At 57.0% G+C, this 11,751-nt stretch overlaps 1 protein-coding gene across 1 annotated transcript; it reads right to left on the bottom strand.

Moving 5' to 3' along the window:
• Nucleotides 1–1,540: 1,540 nt before the first annotated feature.
• On the bottom strand, nt 1,541–4,811 carry CHADL (chondroadherin like; the record flags this gene model as incomplete). The annotated part of the gene is given in 4 exon segments (XM_081250172.1): nt 1,541–1,584; nt 1,587–1,789; nt 2,438–2,604; nt 3,132–4,811. Coding segments are annotated over 4 exon segments (2,079 nt in total). The 5' UTR covers nt 4,797–4,811.
• Between the last annotated feature and the right edge of the window lie 6,940 nt (nt 4,812–11,751).

Here is an 11,751-nt window from a genome sequence, read left to right as displayed (position 1 = left end):
ACCCATCGAGGCTGCTGCTCCCGAGTCAAGCTCAGTATCCACGCTGGTGCTGTTCATCAGCACAACTCCTGGCAGAAAGTGCCGCCCAAGTGTTCACTGAGTATGGCCGCTGTCACTGACCCTGGTTCCAGGTCTCGCTTCTAAGGCCGAATGCTCACCTTCAGCCTGGGGTCTTTTTTTTTTTTTTTTTTTTTTTTGCGGTACGCGGGCCTCTCACTGTTGTGGCCTCTTCCGTTGCAGAGCACAGGCTCCAGACGTGCAGGCTCAGCGGCCATGGCTCACGGGTCCAGCCGCCCTGCGCCATGTGGTATCTTCCTGGACCGGGGCACGAAACCGTGTCCCCTGCATCGGCAGGCGGACTCTCAACCACTGCGCCACCAGGGAAGCCCCAGCCTGGGGTCTTTTTAGGGGTTCTTCCTCACTCCCAGCTGACCTCCACAATGAACACTGCTTCGGGTTGAATTAAGTCCCCACGAAGAAGATACACCTCAGAATGAGACCTTATTTTGAAATAGGGTCTTCACAGGGGTGATCCAGTTAAAATGAGGTCATTAGGGTGGGCCGTGATCTAATGACTCGTGTCCTCATAAAAAGGGGGAATTTGGACACATCCAGCAGGAAGACGATGTGGAGAGACACGGGAAGACATCGTGACGGTGGAGGCAGGGACGGGGGTTGTGCTGCCACAGCCAAGGAACATCTGGGGCCCGCAGAGGCTGGACTGGGCACGGAAGGACTCTCCCCTCGAGGCGTCAGAGGAAGCACAGCCCCACCAGCAATTTGATTACAGGTTTCTAACCTCCACATCAGTGAGACAATACATTTCTGTGGTTCTGAGCCACCCAGCTTGTGGTAGTTTGTGGTACTGCAGCCCTAGGGAACTAATACAAACACCATCTGATGGTCCCCAGGTGCCCCAACTCTTCAAGCTGCGGGTCCAGAGGCAGGCAGAGCCCTCTCCCCTCCTTCCCAGAGCCCCCCCTGTTCTGGTCACAGCTTTCCTCTAAGGTCTGCCTCCCCTACATACCCTCACCACCCAGCACAGGTCGCCACGTGGAGGGGTGCCCATGTCCTGCCCACTCTTCTCTGATGAGCTGCGAGATTTTGCTACAACTGAGCGTTCCAGTGTGAATGGGTTTGTCTGGGCAGCAAACATAACGTCAAGGGGGTGATGGAGTCCGACCCGTGGCACCAACCACACACCTGCACTCCTGCTCTTCCTGACCGAGGGATGAGCGAGGCCCCAAGATCAGGTGGGAACAGGCTGAATCAACAGCAATCCAGCAGTAACAGTCACTGTGGGGTTCTTCTCATGGATACCTAGGGTCCTGGGATGCTGCAGCTTAATCGGAAAGGCCATTGTCCCATGGGATGAAAGAGTCATTTCCTTACAAACGCACTCTGGGCTTAGCCCAGAGGTGGAGGAGGTAAGGAGAGGGGGATAGACATTTTTGAATGGAAGCAACAGGGTCATTGCCCAGATCTAGAACCTCATGAAATTGGGACCAAGACAAGTCAGACCCCTGCTACCCCAGGGGCTTTAAAACCTGACCCACCCAGCAAGGCCTCCCTGCACCTGCCCCCGCCAACCTTGTTCGCTCCCTGCCGTCCTCCCCTCATGGGGGTCCTCCGGGCACTAGGCTTGGGGGCCGGCGTCCGCTTGGCCTTCCTGGCAGCCCAGCCCGGGCAGGCTTCAAAGACAGCAGCTGCAGCCTTCACCCTCTGGCCACGGGCATTGGGAGGGGTGGCACAGGCGGCCCCCACGTGCAGGTTCAGCCCAGTGAGCCACCTGAGGAGAAAAGGGGGTTCGGGGAAGCTGCTGTGCTGAGCTTTCCTGAGGAGAGCGAAGAGGTCAATGATGTGGGGGCAGTGGGACTCGGCCACTCACCAATTGTGTGACCCTGAGCAAGTCACTTCAAACTTCAATCCCCTCCCTGTAACAGGGGGCCAGTAATAAACAGTCCCAGAGGGCTGAAGACCCAGACGCTCTTCAAAGCAATCAAAGCAATCTAGATAAGCTATCTAATTTAATGTAATTCTTACAACCACCACCAGGAGGTGGATGCAGTCGCTATCATCCCCTTTCCAGATGAGGGACCGGCACAGAGAGGCCACGTGGCTCAAAGGTAGCTGGTCAGTCACAGAGGTGGATTTGAGACCAGGTCACCAGACTCCACCGTTCTTGTTGCTTTCTTAGGCGATGATGTAAAGTGCTCACACACATTTACTAGGTCCCACCCCAGTAGGCTGGGCAGATTTCATTTCCACTTTATAGATGAGGGAACAGGGGCTCAGAGAAGCCCACCCAAGCCCCGTGGATGCTTGGCTCCCCCAGGAAGGGTAGCTGGCCCTGGAAGGATCCTCGGCAGCCAAAGGTGCTCAGATGACAGCAGGGCTTGACTGAGAGCAGCTGGGGGGTTCAGTTGGGGGTGCTTACCTGTGAAGTGGGAGCAGCTGGCAGTCACAGTGGAAGGGATTGCCACTGAGGTCGATGAGCTCAAGCTGGCTGAGACCGGGCAGGGCGGGCAGGGCCTGCAGCTGATTCTTTTGCAGATGTAGGCTCTGGAGCCGGGGCCCCAGGCCCAAGAAGGCCCCAGGAGAAATCTGCAAGAAGGTGCCAGGCCCTGGTGTGAGCTCCTGCCAGGCCTGTCCCACCCACAGGCCTGGGATGGAGCCTCATGCTCCCCATGCAGAAGGGGAGGAGAGAGCCCAAGATGGGCAGGAAGGGCAGTGCTGGGGTGGAAACCCAGGTTGATGCCAAAGCACGTGCCCTTTGCAAGTCACGCAGACCCCCAGTCCATGGTTCTTTCTGCTATGCCTGGACCCCCGCTAATGGCAAAGCTCTGCCCACAAAGTGTGCAACAGTAGGTAACCCCACAGATCCACATTCCTCCCTCCTCCAGGCCTCGGCAGTGCCCTCCCTGCCAAGCCCCTCCGTGTGGCACAGCATTCCTCCTGGTCTGTGGCCCACACCTGAGCTCCCTGGGGCAGGCGCAGGGTCGGGCTCATCTCAGGGACCCCACGCCCAGCCTCGGGCCTGGCACTGCAGGGGCGGCAGTGTTTGTTGAGTGAACGCAAGCTGCGTAGACCCTCGCGCTGCCTCCCCTCACCCCTGTTCCCCCTGTGCCCACCTGCTCCAGGCCACTGCTGTTCAGGAAAAGGTGTTGCAGCGAGCGGCCCACGGGCCAGAAGGCCCCATCTTGCAGGGCCCTGAGCGGGTTCCCCGAGAGTTGCAGCTCCAGGAGGGCAGGCAGCCCCTCCAGGGCCGCAGTGGGCACCTCTTGCAGCTGGTTCCTGTCCAGGTGCAGCTTCTCCAGCTCCTGAGCGGGGCCCAGTGCCCCGGGGGACACTTGGGTGATGCGGTTCCCACTCAGGTAGAGCCAGCGCAAGGCCCGCATGCCTGCCAGGTCCCCCAGTGCCAGGCGGTCCAGAGCGTTGTCCTGCAAGTGCAGGGAGAAGAGGCTGGGCAGGGCGCGCAGGGCGGCCCCTGGCACCTGCAGGAAGCGGTTGCGCTCCAGGTACAGGTAGCCCAGGCAGGTCGCCCCTTCGAGGGAGGCAGCGCTGAGGCTGGAGAGCGTGTTGTCCGAGAGGTAGAGGTAGAGCAGGCTGCCCAGCCCCGCCAGGGCGCCTGCCTCCAACTCTGTGATGCCGCAGTGCTGCAGGTGCAGCGACACCAGCTGGCCCAGGCCCGGGAAGGCCTCTCGGGGCACCAAGGGGAAGTGGTTCTGCCTCAGGTCCAGGAGCTGGGTGTCGTTGGGGAAGCCGCGGGGCACGACCTGAAGGCCGCGGCCCTCACAGCCGCTGTGCCGGGACTCAGGGGCGCACACGCAGGCGCGCGGGCAGGGCCTGGCCGCCCCAGCCTCCTCCTTGGAGGTGCCGGCAGGGGCACGGGGCCGCGCGGCCGCCACCTCCTCCTCTTCCTCCTCCGACCCGGCTCCGGGGCAGCGCAGGTCCGAGGGCCGCAGGGCGTCCAGGGCCTCGCCGCGCAGGCGCCGCGGCTCCCCGCACGCGCCGTCCGAGCGCACGCGCGCCCGCGCCAGCCACTGGAGCAGAGGCCGAGCCCGGCAGTCGCACCGCAGCGGGTTCCCCTGCAGCCGCAGCCGGCGCAGCTGCCCCGGGCCCTGCAGCGGCTGCAGGGCATCCAGCTGGTTCCCACGGAGGTCCAGGGTGTGCAGGCGGGGGCAGTGGGCAAAGGCCCTGGGGTCCAGGTCCTGCAGGGCCCCGTGGTCCAGCCTCAACTCCCGCAGGCCGGGCAGCACCAGCCCGTCCTCCTCGCCCGTGTAGGTGAAGGGGTTGTGGCCCAGCTCGAGGCGGGCCAGGCCGCGGGCCTGGGACAAGGTCGCCCCGGGCAGGGACTGCAGCTCATTGTGGTGCAGGCTGAGGCGGCGCAGGGCGGGCAGGCCGGCCAGGGCCTCGGGGGCCAGCACGCTGAGCGCGTTGTGGGACAGCTGTAGCCAGCGGGCGCGCACCAGCCCCTGGAAGGCCATGGCGGGCAGGTAGACGAGGGCGTTGTGGGCCAGATTCAGCGTGGCCAGCGCGCCCAGCGCCCCGAACGTCCCCGGCCGCAGCTCCTCCAGCAGGTTCCCCTCCAGCTCCAGCCGCCGCAGTGAGCCTAGCCCGTCCAGCGCCTCCTGGGGCAGCGCGTTCAGGCGGTTGGAGGCCAGGTTGAGGAGGAGCAGGCGGCCCAGGCCTCGGAAGGCACCCTCGGCCACCAGCTCCACCTGGCAATGCCGCAGGTCCAGGTGTGTCAGGTAAGGCAGGTCCCGGAAGGCAGCTGGGGGGATCAGCTTCAGCATGTTGCCCTGGAGGTCCAGCCGCTGGGTCAGCTGAGCAGGGAGAGGTAGGGGAGGCTGAGCGGCACCAGGACCATGGCCTGTGCCCCTTGCTAACCCTGGCCTTTGCACATGCAGTTCCCTCACCTGGAACACTCTCTTCCCCCTCACGTTTCCTTCATTCTCTTCATCCTGCTCCCTGACACCTCCTCCTGGAAGCCTTTCCTCCCAGCCGCCTGGGTATCCCCTAGTCTAGCATTTTTCACATTGAATTGTCACTGCCCCTTTACTTTCACTCTTTTCCTCTAGCTCTTGACTCCATAGGACAGAGACCATACCTTAGTCCAGTATATCCCCAGTTCTCTGCTACAGGGCCTGTAATTAATTCAGTGCTGTATCTATATAGGTCACCTAACTTGTTCTAGTTGCATAGCATTTTAAATAGATTGTCTCCCTGTTGTTGGTTATTATCATTTCCATTTTACAGATGTGAAGACTGAGGCTCAGAGAGGAAAAGTGACTTGCCAAGGCCTCCCAGCCCGGCAATGGCAGATCCACTGGTGCCAGCCCGGGCTCCTCCTGCTGTCCCCCCCACCCCATCTTGTGCTGACCTCAGGGATGGCATTCGGCACCTCGGTGAGGTTCTGGTGCCGGCAGGCAACATGCCGCCTGGAATTGTCGCAGACGCAGGTCTGTGGGCAGCGCTGGGCAGCTGCATGCCAGGTTGGCCCCAGTGGCAGCAGCAGAGGAAGCAGCAGCACCACGGAGACACTCTGGGGCCTGGCAGAGACAAGAAGGGTCAGGTGTTCACAGGAGCAAGGGTCCCACACTGTCCAGTCACTGAGCCCCAGCTCTTGTCCCAGGGCCCCTCAGATGTCTTCCTCCTTTGGCCCGGGGAAGCTGTCATTACTCTGAGCCTCCAACCCCTCCACAGAGCAGAGATTGCATTGTTATCCCTGTTTTACACCAGAGGAAACAGGCTCAGAAAGGCGACCTGGCAAGTCCCTTTGATTGTCTGCCCAGTGGCTCAGTGAGGCCTTGCCGAATGCACTTCAGAGGTGTGCCCAGGCTGTGCAGAGGCCCCCGGAGTCCAGGGGGAGTTGTGTCCTCCCAGGGTGAGGTTGGCAGTGGAGAGAGAATCAGCCGTTCCTCAGAAGGAAGTGGCATCAGCACCATGGTGGCAGGGAGCGTAATGGCACCCACCTCGAGAAGACAGCCTGGCAGCTGGAGGGGAGGACCCAGGGCTGGCACGACTTGGCGGACCAGGTGTCATGGGATCCGAAAGCCCTGAGGAGCCTTAATGGCTGGTCAGAGCCACTCTGACAGGCAAGCAAGTGGCTCCGACTTCTCTCCTGTCTATTCAATAGTCTGTTGTCCTCTCTTCATCTTAGTGCCACCCCGCTGGCCTGGCCTGGGATGGGGGGAACTGTGGGTATGGCCTGGGGCTGTGCTTTGGGCAAGATCTGTCCACTTTCCTGTCTGTCCGTCCACTCCCCGTCTACCCAATACCCAGCTGGACCCCTTTACCTCACAACTACTGCCTGCCTCTCCACAGGGAGGCCCGCACCACGGTGGCACTCCTGGCTTCCCCACTTCCGCTCACCACCAACAACCAAAGGGAACTTTCCAAGATACAGATGGGCCCTGACACCCCCGGCTGAAAACCCTCCAGCCTCTCCTCACTGCCTTTGCTGGGAAATCCTGACTCCTCATTCCCCAACTGGTACCCGCTCAGACCCTTCAGTGTCACCCCGGGCTCCCCCACCATCAGCACGCAAAGCAGCTCCCTCCTCTCTGCCTCACTAGCTTTTCCCTCTGTCCTCCGCTCTCTAAGCAACCCTTCCGGACCCCTGGGCTGACTCCCACCCTGAGCCTCCCCTGTTTCCACTCACTGGGTTGGCTGTCACCATGTGGTTTTCAGTTTCCTTGGGGTCCCAGGGTCCAGCCCAGCCTTGGGGCTGGTGGCATCCTGTAGAGCTGTAGTGAGGCTGAGGCTCAGGGCAGGTCGGGGGGTGTGGGGACAGATCCCTGAAGGACAAGCGTCCAGGCCTCAGGCCTGCCTAGCGCTCAGACAGGCTCCTGGAGGACTAGCCCAGGGGAGCTCCTGGGAGCGGCCACGTTCACCGTCTTCCTCGGAACCCATTTCAGAGAGACCCTTGGAGAATCTCTGCCCTGGGAGATCCCAGAGCCCCTGTCTCCCAGCCCCTGAGAGGCCCAGAGAGGGGCAGGGGCTTGCCTATAGGCGCTCAGCTTCTCTAACCCCCCTTGCCACCGCAGGGCCCAAAGACTCACCCCGCCATGCCGATCGCACGGCCAGTCCAGCCTGGAAATGCAGCACAGGGGAAGGCTGGCAACGGTCCCTGCCTGGACGCCAGCGGGAGCCCCCCTCCCAGCCTGCAGACCTGGCAGCGGGGACAGGGCTGAATGGAAGGCATTGTGAGGTGAGGGAGGGGCGGGCATGGCGAGAGCAGCGGCTGAAGTTGCAGGGCCTCTTGCTCAGAATCCTGGCCCAGTCCTGAGGCCTGAGTTCCTGGACCGGCCAAGCAGGGAGGGGCCTCAAGGAGCTGGCCAGTGGGTCCCAGACCTAGGCTTCCTCCGGCTGTGTCCCTGGGCAGGGCTGCACCTCACCAAGCCTCAGTTTCCTACTCTGCGAAAAGACAAAGTATCAGTAACTAGCTCATAGGGTTGCTCTGGGGGTTAAGGTAGGCACCTGGCACATAGTAGGTGCTCAAGAACAGTTAACTCTGCCCTGTTTGTGCTTATGATACATTTACATACATTGTTTAACACTGTACATAAATTATTCTGCAAATTTTTTTTCACTCAACATCAGGAAACTATCTAAATTGATTCTTCTTAGTTATACTCATTCATTTTGACTTGTATTGTATTCCACTGTATAAGTGTATCAACTTATTCATTAATCTTGGACGTTTAGGTTGCCTCCAATTTTTTGTTATTACAGTGTTGCAAAGAATACCTAAATACTTATCTTCCTGGGGACGTGCATTTTTTAAAAAATGAAATAGTTCATCTAGACCATAGCAAACATTTAAAACCTTTATGTACGCTATGATTTTTCAGATCCTATGATATTTTAGATCTGTGATTCTGGTGGAAATGCAGCTTTCATTACTTTTTTTTTGGCTTTTTAAAACAAAACAAAACAAAACAAGAAATAGTGTCATACCACACACAGACTTTTTATTAACATTTATTTGGCTGTGCCGGGTCCTAGTTGTGGCATGTGGGATCTAGTTCCCTGACCAGGGATCAAACCTAGGCCCCCTGTATTGGGAATGCAGAGTCTTAACCACTGGACCACCAGGGAAGTCCTCACACAGACTTCTGCATGTGCTTTATTTCACTCAGCAAATTCTATCAACAGTACTGCACAGTGTGCATCCTTTTTTCCCCCCCATATTTGTTTATTTATTTATTTGGCTGCGTCAGGTCTTAGTTGCGGGATCTTCGTTGCAGCACGTGGTCTTCTGTCTAGTTGCGGCCCGCGCGTGCTCAGTAGTTGAGGCATGCGGGCTTAGTTGCCCCGAGGCATGTGGGATCTTATTTCCCTGACCAGGGATCGAACCCTGCGTCCCCCACATTGGAAGGTGGATTCTTAACCACTGGACCACCAGGGAAGTCCCCAGTGTGTATCCTTTTATGTCTGGCTTTTTTTTTTGGCTGCATTGGGTCTTTGTTGCTGCGCGCGGGCTTTCTCTAGTTGCGGCGAGCGGGGGCTACTCTTCGTTGCAGTGCGCAGGCTTCTCATTGCGGTGGCTTCTCTTGTTGCGGAGCACGGGCTCTAGGTGCGCGGACTTCAGTAGTTGTGGCACGCGGGCGCTAGAGCGCAGGCTCAGTAGTTGTGGCGCACGGGCTTAGTTGCTCCGCGGCATGTGGGATCTTCCCGGACCAGGGCTCGAACCCGCGTCCCCTGCATTGGCAGGCGGATTCTTAACCACTGCGCCACCAGGGAAGCCCTGTCTGGCTTTTTAAAATCAGTATTATTTTAGTGAGATTCACCTATGGTGCATATTGTAAAAATTCGTTCATTTTTATATAGCATTCCAGCATTCCCTTCTATAAATATTCCACAACAGCGGCATGGGACAGAGGCAGGAGCGCAATCGGCCCCAGACACAGGTAATAAGGAGGTGTACTGTCTCATTCTCTCTCCTCCCTTTCTACCCAGAGGCAACCACTTTCATGAAGTAGTATAATTTTACGATATAGGGCATTAAATTTTTTAAATGTATCAAACAGTGCATATTATTTTGAAAACTTGTTTCTTTCACTTAGCAGTGTTTTTTGAAGATTTACTCAGTGGATACAGGTAGCTTCTGCATCCGGTTTACTCATTTTAACTGCTACATATGATCTTACTGCATGCATGTGCTATTATCTAACTATTCTACTTACGGACATTTGGTTATGTCTTAATTTTCTGGTATCCCTCATCAGGCTGCCGTTGTACTTGTCTCCTTGTGTACACATACAAGTTTCTCTCAAGTAGATCCTTAGAAATGGAATTTGGGGTCACGGGCTACATGCATTTTCAGCTTTCTCGGTATCTGCCAAATTGCTGTCTAAAGTGGCTTTTATTAGTTTGACATCCCTCCAGCAATGTGTAAGATGTGCCAGATTCACCTCTTTCCTGGTGTCACCTCTTTTAATCGTATTTGACAGTCTGGTCTGAAATGATATTATCTGTGGTTGTATTTCACATTTCCTTGTTTTCCAGTAAAGTTGAACATAATATCCTTTTTTTTTTTAATTAATTAATTTTTGGCTGTGTTGGATCTTCGTTGCTGTGCACGGGCCTTCTCTAGTTGCGGTGAGCGGGGACTACTCTTTATTGCAGTGCGCAGGCTTCTCATTGTGGTGGCTTCTCTTGTTGCAGAGCACAGGCTCTAGGCGCGCAGGCTTCAGTAGTTCATGTGGGATCTTCCCGGGCCAGGGCTCGAACCCGTGTTCCTTGTATTGGCAGGCAGATTCTTAACCATTGTGCCACCAGGGAAGCCCAAACATAACTTCTTTTTGCTCTTCAGGTCTCATCTTCTGTGAACTGCCTGTTTATACCCTTTGCCCAGTTTTCAACTGGATGTATATTCTCAACATGAATCCTTGTTATATATGTTGCAATGTCTTTCTACTCTCTCACCTTGTCTGCTTTTATGGTATTTTTGGTCATTGTTTTTCACTTTTTATTTTGAAATAGGCAAATTTTCTTATGGCTTGTGTTTTTGTGTCAAAAAATGCTCTCCTGTGTTTAATTTTCCTTTAAAAAATATGGCTCCTTAGGCAAATGGATTTGGATCACTTCGAATCTTGGTGCACGACTGTGGCCTGTGCTTCCACCGCGTCCTGTCCCCTGCCCTCCCCAGACTAACTCCTATCCTGAAAGCTGGGTTTGTCACACGCATACACATGCCCAAACCCATGTTCTGTTTACTGGCTTTTGAACTAAGGGCGTTAGACAGATTTTCTTCTCTCGACGTCACTATTGATCCATCCATGGCGTGCACGGTGCACGCTGAGCCGCAGTGCATGCATTTTCACTGCTGTGTAACATTACGTTGTGCGGCTTTGCTCCTGACCCATTTTCCTGATGTGCCTGTAAGTCACTTCTAGGTTCCTGCCATCAGACAGTGCTGCTAGGAGTGCCTTCAGCCATGCTTCCTGGGGGTTTTCCAGTCTGAGCTTTTAGAATGGAATTGATAGTTTGTGAGCTCCTGGCCCATAGCTGAGCTCCTTTTAGTGGGAACAGCCTGGTGCTGAGCAGGCCCTTCGTATGTGGGGGTCACAGGCTGCCCAGGCAAAGGAATCTGTGATCTTGCAGACCCCAAATCACGGTGCTTAGGGACCTGGAGCCTGTGTAATCTTAGGGTTGGCGTTTGAGTCTGGGGGGAAATTCCCTTTCTCAGTAAGCAGCAAGGAGAGGCCCCCAGGCCCTCCCCTGCACCGGGAGCTGCTCTGAAGGGCTGAACAGGGGCAGGCACCCTCCTCAGACCCTGGGTCCCAGGAGTCAGGCACTGCCGACCTGTTGCGAGGTTAAGGAAATGAGATCTGTGCTGCTTCTCTCAGTCTGATCTGAAGCTTGGACCCGCATTAGCTAGGAAGGAACAAGGGCCAGCCCTGGGTGGCCTGGAGGGAAGGAACACCCAGGCCAGAAAACCTTGGACAGACCCGTGCGGCTCCAAGCTGCAGTTTCTCCGTCTCTCAAATATCACCTGTGAAAAGTCCTGTTTGAACCTCAAGACTCAGCTCTTGCACCCCTCACTCTTGAAGGCTTCTGTGACCTCACTGCCCACAGTCCCCACTCTGGGCCACACATGATCTCCTGCACCAGACTGGGGCATCTGCAGCCCCAGCGCTCAAAACAGGGCCAGGCAAGGAGATGGGGGCGGGGTTGGTTGGACCTCCACCTGCCTTATCACCTGGGAGGAGGGGAGGGCAAGGGCCTGGGAATCGCTTCTGCCACCGGCCTAGAAAGATGTTGCTGGAGTAGTCCGTGGCCAGTAAAGACACACTGCCCCCTAAAAAACATCGGAGGGACCTCTCTGTTCCTGTGCCTGCTGTCTAGGAGGAGCAGTAAGTGCTGGGCTATCCTCACACTGCTGTGGCAGCCGGAGGGGAGGTGTCCTCCACTCTGGGCCCCGTGGCGGCTTCTCAGGCAGGCCTGGGGGCCCCTGCCTGTGCAGCCAGCAGGGCCTGTGGCAAACTCTGGACACCGTCCAGCTCAGCCAGGCCCACCAATGGAGCAGTGAAGGGGCCAGTGGAGCAGTAGCCCAGAGGTCGGGTAAAGGGGGAAGTGGGGCCAGGCCCCAACTCAGATCCTCCCCTGCCCAGAGCAGGAGTCCCACCACCCTCCCCAACCCCTATGAGTCGCTGCCCCTCCTGGGTACCACCCACACAGCTGTCCGAGGGGAGCCGGCATGCCCACAACAGAGGAAGCATCCAGGTCTGCCCCAGGTCATGA

Source organism: Mesoplodon bidens (genome assembly GCF_964165515.1).
Source record: "Mesoplodon bidens genome assembly, chromosome: 11".
NCBI lineage: Eukaryota > Metazoa > Chordata > Mammalia > Artiodactyla > Ziphiidae > Mesoplodon > Mesoplodon bidens.
Note: the sequence above shows the minus strand (reverse complement) of the source record. Positions and strands in the feature narration are given on the sequence as shown.